We start from the raw sequence: 25,000 nt of genomic DNA, 5'->3' as shown, positions 1-25,000 counted from the left end.
GAGCCACTCCTTAGTTTCCCTGGCTGTGTGTTTCGGGTCGTTGTCATGCTGGAAGACCCAGCCACGACCCATCTTCAATGCTCTTACTGAGGGAAGGAGGTTGTTGGCCAAGATCTCGCGATACATGGCCCCATCCATCCTCCCCTCAATACGGTGCAGTCGTCCTGTCCCCTTTGCAGAAAAGCATCCCCAAAGAATGATGTTTCCACCTCCATGCTTCATGGTTGGGATGGTGTTCTTGGGGTTGTACTCATCCTTCATCTTCCTCCAAACACGGCGAGTGGAGTTTAGACCAAAAAGCTCTATTTTTGTCTCATCAGACCACATGACCTTCTCCCATTCCTCCTCTGGATCATCCAGATGGTCATTGGCAAACTTCAGACGGGCCTGGACATGTGTTGGCTTGAGCAGGGGGACCTTGCATGCGCTGCAGGATTTTAATCCATGACGGTGTAGTGTGTTACTAATGGTTTTCTTTGAGACTGTGGTCCCAGCTCTCTTCAGGTCATTGACCAGGTCCTGACGTTTAGTTCTAGGCTGATCCCTCACCTTCCTCATGATCATTGATGCCCCATGAGGTGAGATCTTGCATGAAGCCCCAGACCGAGGGTGATGGACCGTCATCTTGAACTTCTTCCATTTTCTAATAATTGCGCCAACAGTTGTTGCCTTCTCACCAAGCTGCTTGCCTATTGTCCTGTAGCCCATCCCAGCCTTGTGCAGGTCTACAATTTGATCCTTGATGTCCTTACACAGCTCTCTGGTCTTGGCCATTGTGGAGAGGTTGGAGTCTGTTTGATTGAGTGTGTGGACAGGTGTCTTTTATTCAGGTAACGAGTTCAAACAGGTGCAGTTAATACAGGTAATGAGTGGAGAACAGAATGGCTTCTTAAAGAAAAACTAACAGGTCTGTGAGAGCCGGAATTCTTACTGGTTGGTAGGTGATCAAATACTTATGTCATGCAATAAAATGCAAATTAATTACTTAAAAATCATACAATGTGATTTTCTGGATCTTTGTTTTAGATTCAATCTCTCACAGTTGAAATGTACCTATGATACAAATGACAGTCCTCTAAATGCTTTGTAAGTAGGAAACACTGACGAATTTGCAGGTTATCAAATACTTGTTCTCCCCACTGTACGTACAACGAACACAATTGCATATTATTGATAGCGTGACGAGATCCTGAGCCCCATTGTCGTACCATTCATCCTCTCCCATCACCTCATGTTTCAGCATGATAATGCTCAGCTCCATGTCGCAAGGATCTGTTCACAATTCCTGGAAGCTGAAAATGTCCCAGTTCTTCCATGGCCTGCGTACTCACCAGACATGTCACCCATTGAGCATGTTTGGGATGCTCTGGATCAATGTGTACGACAGCGTGTTCCAGTTCTCTGTAATATCCAGTAACTTCACACAGCCATTGAAGAGGAGTGGGACAACATTCCACAGGCCACAAACAGCCTGATCAACTCTGTGAAGGAGATGTGTCATGCTGCATGAGGCGAATGGTCCCACCAGATTCTGACAGGTTCTCTGATCCACATACTTTTTAATTTGTATTTTTAAGATATCTGTTACCAAAAGATGCATGTCTGTATTCCCAGTCATGTCTGTACCCCTCTGTCTCGATCTGTTACTGATCAGGGAGACAGCTCGTCTGTATCGATCTGTTACTGATCAGGGAGACTGCTCGTCTGTGTATCGATCTGTTACTGATCAGGGAGACTGCTCGTCTCTGTATCGATCTGTTACTGATGAGGGAGACAGCTCGTCTCTGTATCGATCTGTTACTGATCAGGGAGACTGCTCGTCTCTGTATCGATCTGTTACTGATCAGGGAGACTGCTCGTCTCTGTATCGATCTGTTACTGATGAGGGAGACTGCTCGTCTGTGTATCGATCTGTTACTGATCAGGGAGACTGCTCGTCTCTGTATCGATCTGTTACTGATCAGGGAGACTGCTCGTCTCTGTATCGATCTGTTACTGATCAGGGAGACAGCTCGTCTGTGTATCGATCTGTTACTGATGAGGGAGGCAGCTCGTCTCTGTATCGATCTTTTACTGATCAGGTAGACAGCTCGTTACTGATCAGGGAGACAGCTTGTCTCTGTATCGATCTGTTACTGATGAGGGAGACAGCTCGTTACTGATCAGGGAGACAGCTCGTCCCTGTATCGATCTGTTACTGATGAGGGAGACAGCTCGTTACTGATCAGGTAGACAGCTCGTCCCTGTCTCTACTAGCTTTCTGGATTCATGTGCTGCACAGAGCTTTGCACCGCATCCTAAATGGAACCCTATTCCCTATGTAGTACACTACTTTAGACCAGAGCCCTATTCCCTATATAGTGCACTACTTTAGACCAGAGCCCTATTCCCTATGTAGTGCACTACTTTAGACCAGAGCCCTATTCCCTATGTAGTGCACTACTTTAGACCAGAGCCCTATTCCCTATATTGTGCACTACTTTAGACCAGAGCCCTATTCCCTATGTAGTACACTACTTTAGACCAGAGCCCTATTCCCTATGTAGTACACTACTTTAGACCAGAGCCCTATTCCCTATGTAGTACACTACTTTAGACCAGACCCCTATACCCTATATAGTGCACTATTTTAGACCAGAGCCCTCATAGGGGGGACGTACACTTAGTCTTATTTGGTTTTAATTCACACGTTAAGGCACTGCATTCTCTCTCCCTGATGAGGAATGCTCTGGTCGTGGGTCACAGAGGAGTAGAGAAGATATTTAGAGAGAGGCTGTCATGCACACACCACATATCCCAAGCCACGCAGTACATAGTCACACACAGTAGGCTCTTACTGGCAGGAGGACACAGTCTAACTGACAGGGGTAAATCAAGGAGAACCAAGTAGGACACCCCATACCAGTCCCTCCTTGCACCTACTCCACTTACTGGTGCCCTGCAAGTATCAACGGCTGCCCTGCACCTACTCCACTTACTGCTGCCCTGCACCTACTCCACTTACTGCTGCCCTGCACCTACTCCACTTACTGCTGCCCTGCACCTACTCCACTTACTGCTGCCCTGCACCTACTCCACTTACTGCTGCCCTGCACCTACTCCACTTACTGCTGCCCTGCACCTACTCCACTTACTGCTGCCCTGCACCTACTCTACTTACTGCTGCCCTGCACCTACTCCACTTACTGCTGCCCTGCACCTACTCCACTTACGGCTGCCCTGCACCTACTACACTTACTGCTGCCCTGCACCTACTCCACTTACTGCTGCCCTGCACCTACTCCACTTACTGCTGCCCTGCAAGCATCTACTGCTGCCCTGCAAGCATCTACTGCTGCCCTGCAAGCATCTAGTGCTGCCCTGCAAGCATCTACTGCTGCCCTGCAAGTACCTACTGCTGCCCTGCAAGTACCTACTGCTGCCCTGCAAGTACCTACTGCTGCCCTGCAAGTACCTACTGCTGCCCTGCAAGCATCTACTGCTGCCCTCCAAGCACCTACTGCTGCCCTGCAAGCATCTACTGCTGCCCTGCAAGCATCTACTGCTGCCCTGCAAGCACCTACGGCTGCCCTGCAAGCACCTACTGCTGCCCTGCAAGCACCTACTGCTGCCCTGCAAGCACCTACTGCGGCCTTGCAAGCATCTAGTGCTGCCCTGCAAGCATCTACTGCTGCCCTGCAAGTACCTACTGCTGCCCTGCAAGTACCTACTGCTGCCCTGCAAGCATCTACTGCTGCCCTCCAAGCACCTACTGCTGCCCTGCAAGCATCTACTGCTGCCCTGCAAGCATCTACTGCTGCCCTGCAAGCACCTACGGCTGCCCTGCAAGCACCTACTGCTGCCCTGCAAGCACCTACTGCTGCCCTGCAAGCACCTACTGCGGCCTTGCAAGCATCTACTGCTGCCCTGCAAGCATCTACTGCTGCCCTGCAAGCACCTACTGCTGCCCTGCAAGCACCTACTGCTGCCCTGCAAGCACCTACTGCTGCCCTGCAAGCACCTACTGCTGCCCTGCAAGCACCTACTGCTGCCCTGCAAGCACCTACTGCTGCCTTGCAAGCACCTACTGCTGCCCTGCAAGCACCTACTGCTGCCCTGCAAGCACCTACTGCTGCCCTGCAAGCACCTACTGCGGCCCTGCAAGCACCTACTGCGGCCCTGCCAAGTACCTACTGCGGCCCTGCCAAGTATCAACTGCTGCCCTGCACCTACTCTACTTACTGCTGCCCTGCACCTACTCTACTTACTGCTGCCCTGCACCTACTCTACCTACTGCTGCCCTGCACCTACTCTACTTACTGCGGCCCTGCAAGTACCTACTGCTGCCCTGCACCTACTCTACTTACTGCTGCCCTGCACCTACTCTACTTACTGCTGCCCTGCACCTACTCTACCTACTGCTGCCCTGCACCTACTCTACTTACTGCGGCCCTGCAAGTACCTACTGCTGCCCTGCACCTACTCTACTTACTGCTGCCCTGCACCTACTCTACTTACTGCTGCCCTGCACCTACTCTACCTACTGCTGCCCTGCACCTACTCTACTTACTGCTGCCCTGCACCTACTCTACCTACTGCTGCCCTGCACCTACTCTATCTACTGCTGCCCTGCACCTACTCTACTTACTGCTGCCCTGCAAGTATCTACTGCTGCCCTGCAAATACCTACTGCTGCCCTGCACCTACTCTACTTACTGCTGCCCTGCAAGTATCTACTGCTGCCCTGCAAGTACCTACTGCTGCCCTGCACCTACTCTACTTACTGCTGCCCTGCACCTACTCTACCTACTGCTGCCCTGCACCTACTCTACTTACTGCTGCCCTGCACCTACTCTACCTACTGCTGCCCTGCACCTACTCTACTTACTGCTGCCCTGCAAGTACCTACTGCTGCCCTGCACCTACTCTACTTACTGCTGCCCTGCAAGTACCTACTGCTGCCCTGCACCTACTCTACTTACTGCTGCCCTGCAAGTACCTACTGCTGCCCTACCCTGGATGGTTAAAGCCTGATTTCTACATTACACAAACGCGTGTTTGCCTTCTGCGAAATGGCAATCCTGCATAGTTGCATCATTTTACACGTTTTGGGGCATCACACAGTTGCGTGCTTTTGCTACGCAAATATGCAAAACGGTCATTTTGCGTAGCTACCTGGGTTCTGGTGTTGCGTACTGGCTTGGGATATGAATTAGGTTGAACTCTTTATGTAAACCTGCTGCTCTCTCTGCTGCCACAGGAAGATGCCTGTTCAGCAGGGTGAAGCATTTTCATGTTCAGCCTTAACTTCTCTCTGGTTCCATGGCCAGTGGATGTCCTCTGCTTTCCTCCAGGGTTGCTTGTGCTGGATGTCCTGAGTGACTGAGTGAACATGAGGACATACAAGGAGAGAGAGAGAATTTCCTAGAAAGTCTCTCTCATTCTGCCCGGACCTATACAGTCATTTGTCTGGACTGTTAGTGGGATGGCGTGATATTACTTCAGAAGGTGTGAACAGAGAGCAAGAGAGAAGTAGAATCTTCTAGCTAACTAAGACTGTATGTCTGTCCCTGTATGAGCTGACATGTAGAGAGAGAGAGAGAATATTCTAGCTAACCGAAACGCTGTCTCCCTGTAGAGAGAGAGAATATTCTAGCTAACCGAGACACTCTCCCTGTAGGAGCTGACCTGTAGAGAGAGAGAGAATATTATAGCTAACCGACACTCTCTCTCTGTAGGAGCTGACCTGTCGAGAGGAGCTGCTAACCCTGCTGCTGTCTCTACTGCCACTGGTCTGGAAGATACCTGTTCAGGAGGAGAAGGCCCCAGGTAGGTCCTCCACACTACACACCTTCATCACTAACACACACCGCCTTCACAGTGTACACCTGCTACCTGTAAAACACCAGGTAGGTCCTCCACACTACACACCTTCATCACTAACACACACCGCCTTCACAGTGTACACCTGCTACCTGTAAAACACCAGGTAGGTCCTCCACACTACACACCTTCATCACTAACACAGGTAAAACCAACCTAACTACCTAAACTACTGGTGACTTCCTCTACCATGTTTCCTAACACACATATCTATACAACTGTAACAAAACTACTGGTGACTTCCTCTACCATGTGTCCTAACACACATATCTATACAACTGTAACAAAACTACTGGTGACTTCCTCTACCATGTTTCCTAACACACATATCTATACAACTGTAACAAAACTACTGGTGACTTCCTCTACCATGTTTCCTAACACACATATCTATACAACTGTAACAAAACTACTGGTGACTTCCTCTACCATGTGTCCTAACACACATATCTATACAACTGTAACAAAACTACTGGTGACTTCCTCTACCATGTGTCCTAACACACACATCTATACAACTGTAACAAAACTACTGGTGACTTCGTCTGCCGTGTGTCCTAACACAACCCAGGAGTGGATGGATTGATGGATATTGTAGCTGTAAACATTGACGTATTCTAGTTTGAGAGCAGTGAGTTATATAGAACAACAACAGTTATACAACCCAACAGTGAGTGGTTGGATGGATGGATGGTTGGAGCTGTGGTTGCCTACTGGAGCTGTGGATGGATGGATGGATGGTTGTCTACTGGAGCTGTGGATGGATGGATGCCTACTGGAGCTGATAATGGATGGATGGTTGGATAGATGGTTGTCTACTGGAGCTATGGATGGATGGATGGTTGCCTACTGGAGCTGTGGATGGATGGTTTCCTAATAGAGCTGTGGATGGATGGATGGTTGCCTACTGGATGGATGGTTGCCTACTGGAGCTATGGATGGATGGTTGCCTACTGGTGCTGTGGATGGATGGATGGATGGATGGTTGCCTACTGGAGCTGTGGATGGATGGTTGCCTACTGGAGCTGTGGATGGATGGATGGATGGTTGCCTACTGGAGCTGTGGATGGATGGATGGATGGTTGCCTACTGGAGCTGTGGATGGATGGATGGATGGATGGTTGCCTACTGGAGCTGTGGATGGATGGTTGCCTACTGGAGCTGTGGATGGATGGTTGCCTACTGGAGCTATGGATGGATGGATGCCTACTGGAGCTATGGATGGATGGATGCCTACTGGAGCTATGGATGGATGGATGCCTACTGGAGCTATGGATGGATGGATGCCTACTGGAGCTATGGATGGATGGATGCCTACTGGAGCTATGGATGGATGGATGCCTACTGGAGCTATGGATGGATGGATGCCTACTGGAGCTATGGATGGATGGATGCCTACTGGAGCTGTGGATGGATGGATGGATGCCTACTGGAGCTGTGGATGGATGGTTGACTACTGGAGCTGTGGATGGATGGATGGTTGCCTACTGGAGCTGTGGATGGATGGATGCCTACTGGAGCTGATAATTGATGGATGGATGGATAGATGGATGCCTACTGGAGCTGTGGATGGATAGATGGATGGTTGTCTACTGGAGCTGTGGATGGATGGATGGTTGCCTACTGGAGCTGTGGATGGATGGTTTCCTAATAGAGCTGTGGATGGATGGATGGTTGCCTACTGGATGGATGGATGGTTGCCTACTGGAGCTATGGATGGATGGTTGCCTACTGGTGCTGTGGATGGATGGATGGATGGTTGCCTACTGGAGCTGTGGATGGATGGATGGATGGTTGCCTACTGGAGCTGTGGATGGATGGATGGATGGATGGTTGCCTACTGGAGCTGTGGATGGATGGATGGTTGCCTACTGGAGCTGTGGATGGATGGTTGCCTACTGGAGCTGTGAATGGGTGGATGGTTGCCTACTGGAGCTGTGGATGGATGGATGGTTGCCTACTGGAGCTGTGGATGGATGGTTGCCTACTGGAGCTGTGGATGGATGGTTACGTAGTGGAGCTGTGGATGGATGGTTGCCTACTGGAGCTGTGGATGGATGGTTGCCTACTGGAGCTGTGGATGGATGGTTGCCTACTGGAGCTGTGGATGTATGGTTGCCTACTGGAGCTATGGATGGATGGATGCCTACTGGAGCGATGGATGGATGGATGCCTACTGGAGCGATGGATGGATGCCTACTGGAGCGATGGATGGATGCCTACTGGAGCGATGGATGGATGCCTACTGGAGCGATGGATGGATGCCTACTGGAGCTGTGGATGGATGGATGGATGCCTACTGGAGCTGTGGATGGATGGATGGTTGCCTACTGGAGCTGTGGATGGATGGTTGCCTACTGGAGCTGTGGATGGATGGATGCCTACTGGAGCTGTGGATGGATGGATGGTTGCCTACTGGAGCTGTGGATGGATGGATGGATGTATGGTTGTCTACTGGAGCTGCGGATGGATGGAAGCCTACTGGAGCTGATAATTGATGGATGGATAGATGGATGCCTACTGGAGCTGTGGATGGATAGATGGATGGTTGTCCACTGGAGCTGTGGATGGATGGATGGTTGCCTACTGGAGCTGTGGATGGATGGATGGATGGTTGCCTACTGGAGCTGTGGATGGATGGTTTCCTAATAGAGCTGTGGATGGATGGATGGTTGCCTACTGGATGGATGGATGGTTGCCTACTGGAGCTATGGATGGATGGTTGCCTACTGGTGCTGTGGATGGATGGATGGATGGTTGCCTACTGGAGCTGTGGATGGATGGATGGATGGTTGCCTACTGGAGCTGTGGATGGATGGATGGATGGTTGCCTACTGGAGCTGTGGATGGATGGATGGATGGTTGCCTACTGGAGCTGTGGATGGGTGGATGGTTGCCTACTGGAGCTGTGGATGGATGGATGGTTGCCTACTGGAGCTGTGGATGGATGGATGGTTGCCTACTGGAGCTGTGGATGGATGGTTACGTAGTGGAGCTGTGGATGGATGGTTGCCTACTGGAGCTGTGGATGGATGGATGCCTACTGGAGCGATGGATGGATGGATGCCTACTGGAGCTATGGATGGATGGATGCCTACTGGAGCTATGGATGGATGGATGCCTACTGGAGCTATGGATGGATGGATGCCTACTGGAGCTATGGATGGATGGATGCCTACTGGAGCTATGGATGGATGGATGCCTACTGGAGCTATGGATGGATGGATGCCTACTGGAGCTATGGATGGATGGATGCCTACTGGAGCTATGGATGGATGGATGCCTACTGGAGCTATGGATGGATGGATGCCTACTGGAGCTGTGGATGGATGGATGCCTACTGGAGCTATGGATGGATGCCTACTGGAGCTATGGATGGATGCCTACTGGAGCTGTGGATGGATGGATGCCTACTGGAGCTGTGGATGGATGGATGGTTGCCTACTGGAGCTGTGGATGGATGGATGGTTGCCTACTGGAGCTATGGATGGATGGATGCCTACTGGAGCTGTGGATGGATGGATGGTTGCCTACTGGAGCTGTGGATGGATGGATGTATGGTTGTCTACTGGAGCTGTGGATGGATGGAAGCCTACTGGAGCTGATAATTGATGGATGGATGGATAGATGGATGCCTACTGGAGCTGTGGATGGATAGATGGATGGTTGCCTACTGGAGCTGTGGATGGATGGATGCCTACTGGAGCTGTGGATGGATAGATGGATGGATGCCTACTGGAGCTGTGGATGGATAGATGGATGGTTGCCTACTGGAGCTGTGGATGGATGCCTACTGGAGCTGTGGATGGATAGATGGATGGTTGCCTACTGGAGCTGTGGATGGATAGATGGATGCATACTGGAGCTGTGGATGGATGGATAGATGGATGCCTACTAGAGCGATGGATGGATGCCTACTGGAGCTGTGGATGGATGGATGGATGCCTACTGGAGCTGTGGATGGATGCCTACTGGAGCTGTGGATGGATAGATGGATGCCTACAGGAGCTGTGGATGGATGGATGCCTACTGGAGCTGAGGATGGATGGATGGATAGATGGATGCCTACAGGAGCTGTGGATGGATAGATGGTGCCTACAGGAGCTGTGGATGGATGGATGGATGCATACTGGAGCTGTGGATGGATGGATGCCTACTGGAACTCAGGATGGATAGATGGATGCCTACTGGAGCGATGGATGGATGCCTACTGGAGCTGTGGATGGATGGATGGATGGATGCCTACTGGAGCTGTGGATGGATGGATGGATGGATGCCTACTGGAACTCAGGATGGATAGATGGATGCCTACTGGAGCTGTGGATGGATGGATGGATGGATGGATGCCTACTAGAGCTGTGGATGGATAGATGGATGCCTACTGGAGCTGTGGATGGATGGATGCCTACTGGAGCTGTGGATGGATGGATGGATGCCTACTAGAGCTGTGGATGGATGGATGGTTGCCTACTGGAGCTGTGGAGGGATGGATGGTTGCCTACTGGAGCTGTGGATGGATAGATGGATGCCTACTGGAGCTGTGGAGGGATGGATGGATGCCTACTGGAGCTGTGGATGGATGGATGCATGCATGCCTACTGGAGCTGAGGATGGATGGATGGATAGATGGATGCCTACTAGAGCTGTGGATGGATGGATGGATGGATGGTTGCCTACTATAGCTGTGGGTGGATGGATGGATGCCTACTGGGAGCTATGGATGGATGGATGCCTACTGGAGCTGTGGATGGATGGATGGATGCCTACTGGAGCTGTGGATGGATGGATGCCTACTGGAGCTGTGGATGGATGGATGGATGCCTACTGGAGCTGTGGATGGATGGATGCCTACTGGAGCTGTGGATGGATGGATGGATGCCTACTGGAGCTGTGGATGGATGGATGGTTGCCTACTGGAGCTGTGGATGGATGGATGGTTGCCTACTGGAGCTGTGGATGGATGGATGGATGCCTACTGGAGCTGAGGATGGATGGATGGATAGATGGATGCCTACTGGAGCTGTCAATGGTAGGATGGATGCCTACTGGAGCTGTGGATGGATGGATGGATAGATGGATGTCTACTGGAGCTGTGGATGGATGGATGCCTACTGAAGCTGATTGACCTCAGGCTGACGGGTATTTAGTGTCGTCCTGCTAATCTCTTTTAACATGCTCCTCATACATAGTTGTCTTATTAGCTTCTGTTATATTAGTTCAGCACACCGCCTCGATTAATAGTTGATTTGAACACCTTTTGATATACATACATTATTTTATAAGATGTAAACTCCTCTAGAAATATGAGGCAGAGAATAATTAGTTGGAGCTCGGTAAGGAAGGGGAAGATATAGTCTTGAACAATGACGTCCATCACACTTAGTACTGAAGTGACAACTACAGAGCCTTCAGGAAGTATTCACACTCATTTACTTTTTCTACATTTTGTTGTTTTACAGCCTGAATTTAAATGGATTAAATGGACATGTTTTTGTCACTGGCCCACCCACAATACCACATGTCAAAGTGGAATTAAGTTTTTGAAAGTTTTCCAAATGAAAAGTTGAAATGTCGTCAGTCAGTAAGTATTGAACCCTTTGTTATGGTAAACCTAAATATGTTGAGTAAAAATTTTAAAAACAAGTTAAGAAGTCCCATAATAAATTGCATGGGCAATATTGGTGTTTAACATGATTTTTGAACAACTACCTCATCTCTGTATCCCACACACAATTACACAATTATCTGTCCCTCAGTCGAGCTGTGAATTTCAAACACAGATTCAACCACAAAGACCAGGGAGGTTTTCCAGGGCCTCGCAAAGAAGGGCACCTATTGGAAGATGGGTAAAAAAAACAATAATGAAAGCAGACATTGAATATCCCTTTGAGCCTGGTGAAGTTATTAATGACACTTTGGATGGTGTATCAATACACCCAGTCACTGCAAAGATACAGGAGTCAGTTGACGGAGAGGAAGGAAACTGCTCAGGGATTTTAACTATGAGGCCTTTTTTTTTTTACCTTTATTTAACTAGGCAAGTCAGTTAAGAACAAATTCTTATTTTGTGATAAGAGAGAACTGAGGATGGATCAACAACATTGTAGTTACTCCACAATACTAACCTAAAGGACAGAGTGAAAAGAAGGAAGTCTCTACAGAATACATATATTCCCAAAACGTGCATCCTGTTTGCAACAAGGCACTAAACTAGTACTGTAAAAAAATGTGACAAAGAAATGAACCTTTTGTCCTGAATACCAAGTGACTGAGGTGGTAAACTCCTCAATGCCATTGGATGAATCCCAGAACATATTCCAGTTTGTGCAAAACAGTCCTGTAGCTTAGCATCTGCTTCATCTGACCTTAAGTGTTGATCTAGTCACTGGTACTTCCTGCTTTAGTTTTTTCAGGAGGATAGAATTACGGTCAGATTTGCCAAATGGTGGGTGAGGAAGAGTTTTATGCGTCTGTGTGTGGAGTAAAGGTGGTCTCTAGGTTTTTCCATCTGGTTGCACATGTGACATTCTGTTTACTGAGCATTTTGTGTAGATCATTGACAGAAAATGACAAATCAATTTGAATCCCACTTTCACACCACCAAAGTGCTGAAAAAGTCAAGGGCTGTGGATACTTTCTGAAGGCCGTGTACTTTACATGGTGTTATGCCTAGCATTGAAGAATGTGCTAGAAGTAGATGACTGGTGAACTGTACCGTAGGCGCTTTTCTGTTGTTGCTTCAAAGCCTGTTATTGATTTTTGACAAATTAAAGTAATTGATCGTCTGTAGTGTGCCAACACCTTGTCTCTAAGGTTGTTAATCAGGTACCATTGGAATCGCTACAGACCTATACAGACTGGAGCTGTCAATCCCTACAGACCATTAGACTGGAGCTGTCAATCCCTACAGACCATTACAGACTGGAGCTGTCAATCCCTACAGACCTTTACAGACTGGAGCTGTCAATCCCTACAGACTGGAGCTGTCAATCCCTACAGACCTTTACAGACTGGCGCTGTCAATCCCTACAGACTGGAGCTGTCAATCCCTACAGACCATTACAGACTGGAGCTGTCAATCCCTACAGACCTTTACAGACTGGAGCTGTCAATCCCTACAGACTGGAGCTGTCAATCCCTACAGACCTTTACAGACTGGCGCTGTCAATCCCTACAGACTGGAGCTGTCAATCCCTACAGACCTTTACAGACTGGAGCTGTCAATCCCTACAGACTGGAGCTGTCAATCCCTACAGACCTTTACAGACTGGAGCTGTCAATCCCTACAGACCATTACAGACTGGAGCTGTCAATCCCTACAGACTGGAGCTGTCAATCCCTACAGACTGGAGCTGTCAATCCCTACAGACCATTAGACTGGAGCTGTCAATCCCTACAGACCTTTATAGACTGGAGGTGTCAATCCGTACAGACTGGAGCTGTCAATCCCTACAGGCCATTACAGACTGTGTTGCCAGATTTCACCCTGCCTCACAGTAGTTTCTGTTTCTGTGTTGCCTGATTTCACCCTGCCTTACAGTAGTTTCTGTGTTGCCTGATTTCACCCTGCCTCACAGTAGTTTCTGTGTTGCCTGATTTCACCCTGCCTCACAGTAGTTTCTGTGTTGCCTGATTTCACCCTGCCTTACAGTAGTTTCTGTGTTGCCTGATTTCACCCTGCCTTAGTTGTTTTGGTGTTGCCTGATTTCACCCTGCCTTACAGTTGTTTTGGTGTTGCCTGATTTCACCCTGCCTTACAGTAGTTTCTGTGTTGCCTGATTTCACCCTGCCTTACAGTAGTTTCTGTGTTGCCTGATTTCACCCTGCCTTACAGTAGTTTCTGTGTTGCCTGATTTCACCCTGCCTTACAGTAGTTTCTGTGTTGCCTGATTTCACCCTGCCTTACAGTAGTTTCGGTGTTGCCTGATTTCACCCTGCCTTACAGTAGTTTCGGTGTTGCCTGATTTCACCCTGCCTTACAGTAGTTTCGGTGTTGCCTGATTTCACCCTGCCTTAGTTGTTTCGGTGTTGCCTGATTTCACCCTGCCTTACAGTTGTTTCTGTGTTGCCTGATTTCACCCTGCCTTACAGTAGTTTCGGTGTTGCCTGATTTCACCCTGCCTTAGTTGTTTCGGTGTTGCCTGATTTCACCCTGCCTTACAGTAGTTTGTGTTGCCTGATTTCACCCTGCCTTACAGTAGTTTCTGTGTTGCCTGATTTCACCCTGCCTCACAGTAGTTTCTGTTTCTGTGTTGCCTGATTTCACCCTGCCTCACAGTAGTTTCTGTTTCTGTGTTGCCTGATTTCACCCTGCCTCACAGTAGTTTCTGTTTCTGTGTTGCCTGATTTCACCCTGCCTCACAGTAGTTTCTGTTTCTGTGTTGCCTGATTTCACCCTGCCTCACAGTAGTTTCTGTTTCTGTGTTGCCTGATTTCACCCTGCCTTACAGTAGTTTCGGTGTTGCCTGATTTCACCCTGCCTTACAGTAGTTTGTTTCGGTGTTGCCTGATTTCACCCTGCCTTACAGTAGTTTGTTTCTGTGTTGCCTGATTTCACCCTGCCTTACAGTAGTTTCTGTGTTGCCTGATTTCACCCTGCCTTACAGTAGTTTCTGTGTTGCCAGATTTCACCCTGCTGTCTCTGCTGGAAGTGTTCTTGAGCCAGGAGGTGAATGCCGCCCCCAGAGGGCGGGAAAGACCAGAAGACCGGTGCGTTGCACTCTGAGAAGCAGTCCCGCGGTGGCAGCAGCAGCAGCTCCACCTGGAAGGTCCTGCGTCGCTCCCGCCGCACCGCTCAGCGCTACTCCGTAAGGGATGCTCGTCGCTCCCAGCTCTCCACCTCTGACTCAGACGCCAACTCTGACAACAAGGCCGGCACCGGTGGCACCGGTGGAGTGCGTAGTCGACGTTCTCGCGGTTCTACGATCCGTGTGAGCTGCCAGCATCACCGTTCGGAGGCTCGCTTATTACCCTCGCCTCCTGTCCCCCCTCCCGAAAAGACCATGGCTTCGCCTTTCCCGCTCTACCCCCAACCTCGGTCGCTGGGGGGGTCCCAGACCACCCTGGACACAGAGACCCTGACTGACCCAGCTGCCATGTCCATATTCAACAGGATGGAGAACTCTCCCTTCGACCTCTGTCATGTTCTGCTCTCGCTCCTGGAAAAGGTATTTTTTAAATTGTTGAATGTAAAGTGCCCGGTGCACAGCCTTGTCAGCCTTTGCTCAAGCTGTCCATTTTTAACACAACCCGACCACAATGGAAATTGGTTGGTAGACTTTGTTTTTTAATACTAAATCATGGTAAATGTACTGTTGTTCTGAAGTGGTTGCATTATCTCTATATATGTATTTTAAATATGACCCCCCCACCTCAAAAAAATAATTAATTAATTAAAATGTTTTTTTCAAGGTGTGTAAATTTGACATGAGCATCAACCACAACCCGGGTCTGGCTGTCAGTGTGGTACCGACCCTCACTGAGATCCTTACCGAGTTTGGAGACTGTTGTGGTCCGGGGGGAGGAGGAGAGGGGTGGAGGAGCTGGCTGGAGGCTGGACAGAGGAACCCATCGCCCTGGTCCAGGTACACCTTTTTAATTACATTTTTCTTCATTGAATATAATAATTAAATACTTAATGTCAATGCATTAATTGGTCTTTTACACATTGTGCTGTACTTACTATTGACATTGTGTTGTCATTGTGGTGGGATGTTTTGTCATTGTGGTGGGATGTTTTGTCATTGTGGTGGGATGTGTTGGCATTGTGGTGGGATGTTTTGGCATTGTGGTGGGATGTGTTGGCATTGTGGTGGGATGTGTTGGCATTGTGGTGGGATGTGTTGGCATTGTGGTGGGATGTTTTGGCATTGTGGTGGGATGTGTTGGCATTGTGGTGGGATGTGTTGGCATTGTGGTGGGATGTGTTGGCATTGTGGTGGGATGTGTTGGCATTGTGGTGGGATGTGTTGGCATTGTGGTGGGATGTGTTGGCATTGTGGTGGGATGTTTGGCATTGTGGTGGGATGTGTTGGCATTGTGGTGGGATGTGTTGGCATTGTGGTGGGATGTGTTGGCATTGTGGTGGGATGTGTTGGCATTGTGGTGGGATGTGTTGGCATTGTGGTGGGATGTGTTGGCATTGTGGTGGGATGTGTTGGCATTGTGGTGGGATGTGTTGGCATTGTGGTGGGATGTGTTGGCATTGTGGTGGGATGTGTTGGCATTGTGGTGGGATGTGTTGGCATTGTGGTGGGATGTGTTGGCATTGTGGTGGGATGTGTTGGCATTGTGTTGGCATTGTGGTGGGATGTGTTGGCATTGTGGTGGGATGTGTTGGCATTGTGGTGGGATGTGTTGGCATTGTGGTGGGATGTGTTGGCATTGTGGTGGGATGTGTTGGCATTGTGGTGGGATGTGTTGGCATTGTGGTGGGATGTGTTGTCATTGTGGTGGGATGTTTTGACATTGGTGGGATGTTTTGTCATTGTGGTGGGATGTGTTGGCATTGTGGTGGGATGTTTTGGCATTGTGGTGGGATGTGTTGGCATTGTGGTGGGATGTGTTGTCATTGTAGTGGGATGTGTTGTCATTGTGGTAGGATGTTTTGGCATTGTGGTGGGATGTGTTGGCATTGTGGTGGGATGTTTTGGCATTGTGGTGGGATGTTTTGGCATTGTGGTGGGATGTGTTGGCATTGTGGTGGGATGTTTTGGCATTTTTGTCCTTGTATTGTGATAGTTTAATGTTGCAAGTGTTGGTTTTGTTGTACTATGCCTGTAAGTATGACCATGAGTGATGGACATTAAGATAGTCCACATTAGCCCCAGGCTTGTATTTTCAGACCAGGCTAGTAGGAAATATGCCAAACTAGCCCAAAAGTAATCTGAAGTATGGCATACATTTTGGACTCTTGGGTAGTGGAACATCATCCAGGCTAGTAGAGAAAATGTGATCTACCAGCCTGACTGGCCGGTGCCCATAATCCTTAACTTCCATACCCGAGTACGACTAGCTCAGATGAGTCTGATCCGTCTCTTCTCAGAGGATGCTGCTAAGGACCATCCTCCACCTGATGTCAGTGGACGGGGTCAGAGTGAGGCTCTACCAGACAGCCTGCGACGCAGCCTGACCGACCTGCTCAGGTACGTAGCCAAAGAGGTTAGAGAACACGACCGGCAGCCGGAAGGTTGCTGGCTCTAAACTGGGAACCGAACTAAACTGGCAGCTGAAACCATTGTACATCCTGTCTATTGTATTCAGAGCCACGCTGAAGATCAGGTCCTGCCTGGAGAGACAGGTTGACCCATTCGCTCCCAGAACCAAGAAGACCCTGCAGGAGGTGCAGGAGGACTTCTCTTTCTCCCGCTGGAGGCACCGCTCCCTGCTGTTACCTGAGCTGCTGGAGGGTGTACTGCAGGTATGGACTGTTGTCCCACATGGCACCCTATTCCCTACATAGAGCACTACTTTAGAACAGAGCACTATTCCCTATATAGTGCACTACTTTAGAATATACATGGCTGTGACTGTGATTGTGAGGTATTCTAGGTCGGGTGAACAAAAGGACTTGAGTTTCTGTATGTCACAATCACAGTAGTTAATCATGAAACATACCGCCTACACTACCGCCTTTCTTCTTCCCGGAGAGTTCTTAATTCCTGTCTGCGCAATGTACTGAGAACCCAGCTGGCTGGATGGATGGGGACAGTATATCCCGAGAGAGCCATGTTCCCGTGAAACAGAGTATGTTACGGTCAAGTGATGTCTCTCTGGAAGGAGATCCTCGCCCTGAGCTAGTCTACTTTATGGTCCAGAGACTGAACATTAGAGTAATAAAGTCAGAAGCGGTGGACGGAGTGCGCGCCTCCTGAGTCGGACTAGAAGTCCACTCCGAATACCTCTTCTCTGTCAGCGTCTTGGAGCAGCCTCTGGGATTAGTTCAATTGCCCTGGGGGGTACGAACAAAGGATCCCAATTTGGGAAAATTGTAATGCTCGTGAGTCACCCCACACTGATATCCAAAAGCTGTTTCCTGCTGTATGTAGTAACACAGAAAACATTCTCGGCTAATAATGTAAGAAATTACACACAACAAAACTAAATACTGCACCGTTGCTTAGAGCTAGAAGAGCTGCCATGTCTGTCTGCGTCAACTTGGCGCTGGGTTTGGAGAGTCGCTCCTCCAAAGTCTCCCTGCTCATGTCTATGGCCTCGGTAAACGTGTAGGGCACCTCCGCATTACCCGTTCCTGGGCTCGGTGAAGAGCGGTATTAAATTGAAGTCTCGCGCTTATCACCTGTGGAAGGCGGGGCTTCCAGCGAGGCGCGGATTTCATTGGCCTTGTCAGGCGTGATTGTAGATCCTTCGACTGAAGTCGCTAGAGTGCGACTCCCATAGTATGTTGTATTTCCTCCTTCAGTAGTTACGTTTTTAGCCATTCCTTACTAGGAGTGCAAATGGTACCCTGTTCTCTGTATACATCATTAAAACTTGACTGTGACAAAAACTGCACAGATGTATTTTATTTTCCACTTTTTTTCCCTCCATTTTTCAGTAAATGTATTATTTATTGTCCCCAGCACAAGGTGCACCTTCTGTAATGATCATGCTTCATATTTGACACCTGTCAGGTGGATGGATTATCTTGGTAAATGAGAAATGCTCACTAACTGGGATGTAAACACATTTTTACACAATTTGAGAGAAATAGCTGTTTTGTGCGTATGGAAATGGCTGTTTTTTGGTGTGTTATTTTTCAGCCTTTACGTGTTGTTTTATATTTCTGTTCAGTTTAATAGAAATAAGAGGTCCAAGAATAGATCCTGTAGAACACCACATCGTTAATCTATAAGAGGTCCAAGAATAGATCCCTGTAGAACACCACATCATTAATCTATAAGAGGTCCAAGAATAGATCCCTGTAGAACACCACATCATTAATCTATAAGAGGTCCAAGAATAGATCCCTTCGTAGAACACCACATCATTAATCTATTGTAATCCAGGGGTGGCTAGGTGTTCTGGTTAAAGTAGTGAACTATTTTGTGAATTCGGTACCATTTGCTGATGTAGGGATAATTTTTGTATTTCTTAAACTGCTCTATTAATCTAATGGGATGTCCAGGTGCTGTTGGGGTGTTCCATGCCTCGGCCCCCAATCCCTTCTTCTTCAGTCAAGCGCTAGAGCTGCTTCATGAGTTCATCCAGCATCGCGGCCTGGAGCTGTTTGAGGTCACCGTTCTGAGGCTAGAAGGGGCTGGGCCGCGCCCGGGATTCTGAGGTTTGATTGATACATTTATTTACTTCAGATCAATGGGGGCTAGCTTCCCAGACAGATTAAGGCTAGTCTTGGACTAAAAATAGATTATCCACTGAGCTTGCATTTTAGTCCATCACTTGGCTTAATTTGTGTCTGGTGAATTTGGCTCGCAGAAAGGAGTTGAACGATACAACGTATCATGGATTAAAAACACAAGTCAAAAATGAATTTCCGTTATCCCAACTCAGGTGGGGGTGAGGCAGCAGATCGTCTGGACTTCTCAAACAGGCCGGCTAAGTCAGAGCGTAACTCACCAGTCCGTCTGCGCCCGCCGTCGCCATGTGAACCCCTTCCGAAGAGACCGAGGGGAAGGAGGGGCTGGATGACGGGTGCTACCCAGAGAGGTGCTGTTGCCTGGCAGCTCTGCAGCCCACCAGTGTCTCCGTCTGCTCCAGCGCCTGTCCTCCAGTGGCCAGCGGTGGCTCCAGGTCCCAGCTGGGGTCCAGGCTGTGGGATCTGCTGCTGTATGGACCCTCGGTCTGTAGTCGGCCCTCTCCTCCACGCCTTCCAGGCCCCAGGGCTCCGCTCCTACCAGTCCCACATCCTCTCTGTCCTCTCCCGGCTGATCCTGGATCAGTTAGGTGGTGGCCAGCCCTCTGAGAAAGCTAAGCTAGCCTCCTGTAACATCTGTACTCTGGACAGCAGTCAGCTGCCGGGCCTGGAGGAGACGCTCCAGCAGGGGGAGGTCGGAGTGTCGTCCCCCACTTTGAGCTACCGTTCCCATGGTATCCTCCCCAGCGGAGGGGGAGCAGAGGACATGCTGTGGAAGTGGGAGGCCCTGGAGGCGTACCAGGGGCTGGTGTTCGGGGAGGACCAGGCACTCAGCCAACAGGTCGCGGGACACATGTGTCACTTGATGTTGAGAGGGAACACTGTGGTCCAATGGCAGCTCTACACTCACATCTTCAACCCTGTACTGCAGAGGGGGGTGGAGCTAGTGCATCACGCCCAACAACTGGGTGTGTCTACAGCGTGTAGCCAGGTGTGCTCCTACCACGTCCAGTGTCTACCTGTAGAGGTGCTACTGGTCTACCTGCAGACACTACCAACCCTGCTCAAGTCCAGGTGAGGACGGTGGTGTCTTTACCTTCTTTACTTCTCTGTCTTGTCCCCTCCTCCAGTCGCCTCCCGTCCCTCTCTCCCCTTCTCCTCCCGTCCCTCAGTCCTGGCCCCTTCTCCTCCCATCCCTCCCTCCTCGTCCCGTCCCCTCTCTCCTGGCCCCTTCTCCTCCCATCCCTCCCTCCTCCTCCCGTCCCTCTCTCCTGGCCCCCTTCTCCTGCCGTCCCTCTCTCCCGGCCCCTTCTCCTCCCGTCCCTCTTCTCCTGCCCCCCTTCTCCTCCCCCGTCCCTCTCTCCTGCCCCCCTTCTCCTCCCGTCCCCTCTCTCCTGCCCCCCTTCTCCTCCCGTCCCTCTCTCCTGCCCCCCTTCTCCTCCCCGTCCCCCTCTCCTGCCCCCCTTCTCCTCCCGTCCCTCTCTCCTGCCCCCTTCTCCTCCCCGTCCCTCTCTCCTGCCCCCCTTCTCCTCCCGTCCCTCTCTCCTGCCCCCCTTCTCCTCCCGTCCCTCTCTCCTGCCCCCTTCTCCTCCCGTCCCTCTCTCCTGCCCCCCTTCTCCTCCCGACCCTCTCTCCTGCCCCCCTTCTCCTCCCGTCCCCTCTCTCCTGCCCCCTTCTCCTCCCCGTCCCTCTCTCCTGCCCCCCTTCTCCTCCCGTCCCTCTCTCCTGCCCCCCTTCTCCTCCCCGTCCCTCTCTCCTGCCCCCTTCTCCTCCCGTCCCTCTCTCCTGCCCCCCTTCTCCTCCCGTCCCTCTCTCCTGCCCCCCTTCTCCCCCCGTCCCTCTCTCCTGCCCCCCTTCTCCCCCCGTCCCTCCCTCCTGCCCCCGTCCCTCCCTCCTGCCCCCTTCTCCTCCCCGTCCCTCTCTCCTGCCCCCTTCTCCTCCCGTCCCTCTCTCCTGCCCCCTTCTCCCCCGTCCCTCCCTCCTGCCCCCCGTCCCTCCCTTCTCCTGTCCCCTCTCCACCCATTCCTTCTGGCTGTGTCTGTGAATGTTCCTAGCTGTCAAATCCTTCCTTTTGTCCTTGTTTCTTATTACCTACAAAGGTCATTGAGGATTTGACGGCTAATAGATAGAAAGAGGCGAAGGAGTCAAAAATCTGTCATGGTAGATTTATCAGACTTGGCCTTAACCTAACCAATTGAAGAGTGGTATGGGGGTCAATGAAACTGTGTGTTATGGGGGGGTCAATGAAACTGTTTGTTATGGGGGGTCAATGAAACTGTGTGGTATGGGGGGTCAATGAAACAGTGTGGTATGGGGGGTCAATGAAACAGTGTGATATGGGGTCAATGAAACAGTGTGGTATGGGGGGGGAGGTCAATGAAACAGTGTGGTATGGGGGAGGTCAATGAAACAGTGTGGTATGGGGAGGTCAATGAAACAGTGTGGCTTGGGGGGTCAATGAAACAGTGTGGTATGGGGGGTCAATGAAACAGTGTGGTATGGGGGGGGTCAATGAAACACTGTGGTATGGGGGGTCAATGAAACACTGTGGTATGGGGGTCAATGAAACACTGTGGTATGGGGGGCCAATGAAACACTGTGGTATGGGGGTCAATGAAACACTGTGGTATGGGGGGGTCAATGGAACAGTGTGTATGGGGGTCAATGGAACAGTGTGGTATGGGGGGGGTCAATGGAACAGTGTGGTATGGGGGTCAATGGAACAGTGTGGTATGGGGGTCAATGGAACAGTGTGGTATGGGGGTCAATGGAACAGTGTGGTATGGGGGGGTCAATGGGAAAAAGTGTGGTATGGGGGTCAATGGAACAGTGTGGGTATGGGGGGGTCATCAATGGAACAGTGTGGTATGGGGGGGTCAATGGAACAGTGTGGTATGGGGGAGTCAATGGAACAGTGGTATGGGGGGGGTCAATGGAACAGTGTGGTATGGGCGGGGTCAATGGAACAGTGTGGTATGGGGGTCAATGGAACAGTGTGGAATGGGGGTCAATGAAAACAGTGTGGTATGGGGGAAGTCCAATGGAACAGTGTGGTATGGGGGTCAATGGAACAGTGTGGTATGGGGGGTCAATGGAACAGTGTGTGGTATGGGGGTCCAATGGAACAGTGTGGTATGGGGGGTCAATGGAACAGTGTGGCATGGGGGGGGTCAATGAAACTGGTGTGGTATGGGGGGGCCAATGGAACAGTGTGGTATGGGGGTCCAATGAAACAGTGTGGTATGGGGGTCAATGAAACAGTGTGGTATGGGGGGTTATGAAACAGTGTGGTATGGGGGTCAATGGAACAGTGTGGTATAAATCAATGGAACAGTGTGGTATGGGGGTCAATGAAACAGTGTGGTATGGGGAATCATTGAAACAGTGGGAATGGGGGGTTATGAAGCAGTGTGGTATTGGGGGGGTCAATGAAACAGTGTGGTATTGGGGGTCCAATGAAACAGTGTGGTATTGGGGGTCAATGAAACAGTGTGGTATGGGGGGTCAATGAAACAGTGTGGTATTGGGGGTCAATGAAACAGTGTGGTATTGGGGGTCAATGAAACAGTGTGGTATTGGGGGCCTCAATGAAACAGTGTGGTATTGGGGGTCAATGAAACAGTGTGGTATGGGGGGTCAATGAAACAGTGTGGTATGGGGGGTCAATGAAACAGTGTGTATGGGGGTCAATGAAACAGTGTGGTATGGGGGGGTCAATGAACAGTGTGGTATGGGGGGTCAATGAAACAGTGTGGTATTGGGGGAGTCAATGAAACAGTGTGGTATTGGGGGGGAGTCAATGAAACAGTGTGGTATTGGGGGTCAATGAAACAGTGTGGTATTGGGGGGTCAATGAAACAGTGTGGTATGGGGGGGGTCAATGAAACAGTGTGGTATGGGGGCCAATGAAACAGTGTGGTATGGGGGGTCAATGAAACAGTGTGGTATGGGGGTCAATGAAACAGTGTGGTATGGGGGCCAATGAAACAGTGTGGTATGGGGGTCAATGAAACAGTGTGGTATGGGGGTTATGAATAGTGTGGTATTGAAGTCCAATGAAACAGTGTAAATTAGGAGGTCAATGAAACAGTGTGGTATGGGGGTCAATGAAACAGTGTGGTATGGGGGGGTCAATGAAACAGTGTGGTATTGGGGGGTCAATGAAACAGTGTGGTATGGGGTCAATGAACAGTGTGGTATTGGGGGGGTCAATGAAACAGTGGTATGGGGGTCAATGAAACAGTGTGGTATGGGGGGTCAATGAAACAGTGTGGTATGGGGGTCCCTCCCTCCTGTATTGTATTATAATCGTTTGAGAGGGTTGTATTGTGTTAGAATCGTTTGAGAGGGTTGTATTGTGTTAGAATCGTTTGAGAGGAGTAATAATCGTTTGAGAGGGGTTGTATTGTGTTAGAATCGTTTGAGAGGGTTGTATTTTGTAGGAGAATCGTTTGAGAGGGGTTGTATTGTGTTAGAATCATTTGAGAGGGTTGTATTGTGTTAGAATCGTTTAGAAGTTTTACATCCACTTACAGTGCCTTGCAAAAGTATTCGCCCCCTTGAACTGCGACCTTTGCCACATTTCAGGCTTCCAAACATAAAGATATAAAACTGTATTTTTTGTGAAGAATCAACAACAATTGGGACACAATCATGAAGTGGAGCGACATTTATTGAATATTTCAAACTTTTTAACAAATCAAAAACTGAAAAAATTGGGCGTGCAAATTATTCAGCCCCTTTACTTTCAGTGCAGCAAACTCTCTCCAGAGTTCAGTGAGGATCTCTAGATGATCAATGTTGACCTAAATGACTAATGATGATAAATACAATCCACCTGTGTGTAATCAAGTCTCCGTATAAATGCACCTGCACTGTGATAGTCTCAGAGGTCCGTTAAAAGCGCAGAGAGCATCATGAAGAACAAGGAACACACCAGGCAGGTCCGAGATACTGTTGTGAAGAAGTTTAAAGCCGGATTTGGATACAAAAAAGATTTCCCAAGCTTTAAACATCCCAAGGAGCACTGTGCAAGCGATAATATTGAAATGGAAGGAGTATCAGACCACTGCAAATCTACCAAGACCTGGCCGTCCCTCTAAACTTTCAGCTCATACAAGGAGAAGACTGATCAGAGATGCAGCCAAGAGGCCCATGATCACTCTGGATGAACTGCAGAGATCTACAGCTGAGATGGGAGACTCTGTCCATAGGACAACAATCAGTCGTATATTGCACAAATCTGGCCTTTATGGAAGAGTGGCAAGAAGAAAGCCATTTCTTAAAGATATCCATAAAAAGTGTTGTTTAAAGTTTGCCACAAGCCACCTGGGAGACACACCAAACATGTGGAAGAAGGTGCTCTGGTCAGATGAAACCAAAATTGAACTTTTTGGCAACAATGCAAAATGTTATGTTTGGTGTAAAAGCAACACAGCTCATCACCCTGAACACACCATCCCCACTGTCAAACATGGTGGTGGCAGCATCATGGTTTGGGCCTGCTTTTCTTCAGCAGGGACAGGGAAGATGGTTAAAATTGATGGGAAGGTGGATGGAGCCAAATACAGGACCATTCTGGAAGAAAAACCTGATGGAGTCTGCAAAAGACCTGAGACTGGGACGGAGATTTGTCTTCCAACAAGACAATAATCCAAAACATAAAGCAAAATCTACAATGGAATGGTTCAAAAATAAACATATCCAGGTGTTAGAATGGCCAAGTCAAAGTCCAGACCTGAATCCAATCGAGAATCTGTGGAAAGAACTGAAAACTGCTGTTCACAAATGCTCTCCATCCAACCTCACTGAGCTCGAGCTGTTTTG

General features: G+C 49.5%; 1 protein-coding gene across 1 annotated transcript in view; it reads left to right on the top strand.

Annotated features, from left to right (window-relative positions):
* The window catches only part of LOC112235888 (lysosomal-trafficking regulator), a 76,371-nt gene extending 56,037 nt beyond the window's left edge, over positions 1 to 20,334 (top strand). The window contains 8 exon segments of the mRNA XM_042305729.1: positions 5,718 to 5,808; positions 14,487 to 14,571; positions 14,609 to 15,029; positions 16,783 to 17,006; positions 17,125 to 17,281; positions 18,989 to 19,001; positions 19,004 to 19,129; positions 19,372 to 20,334. Of these exon segments, the coding sequence (XP_042161663.1) occupies positions 5,718 to 5,808; positions 14,487 to 14,571; positions 14,609 to 15,029; positions 16,783 to 17,006; positions 17,125 to 17,281; positions 18,989 to 19,001; positions 19,004 to 19,129; positions 19,372 to 20,252 (1,998 nt within the window). The 3' untranslated portion in view covers positions 20,253 to 20,334.
* The last annotated feature ends 4,666 nt before the right edge of the window (positions 20,335 to 25,000 follow it).

This window comes from Oncorhynchus tshawytscha, linkage group LG24 (genome assembly GCF_018296145.1).
Source record: "Oncorhynchus tshawytscha isolate Ot180627B linkage group LG24, Otsh_v2.0, whole genome shotgun sequence".
Lineage (NCBI taxonomy): Eukaryota > Metazoa > Chordata > Actinopteri > Salmoniformes > Salmonidae > Oncorhynchus > Oncorhynchus tshawytscha.
This window is presented reverse-complemented; position numbering and strand designations above follow the sequence as displayed.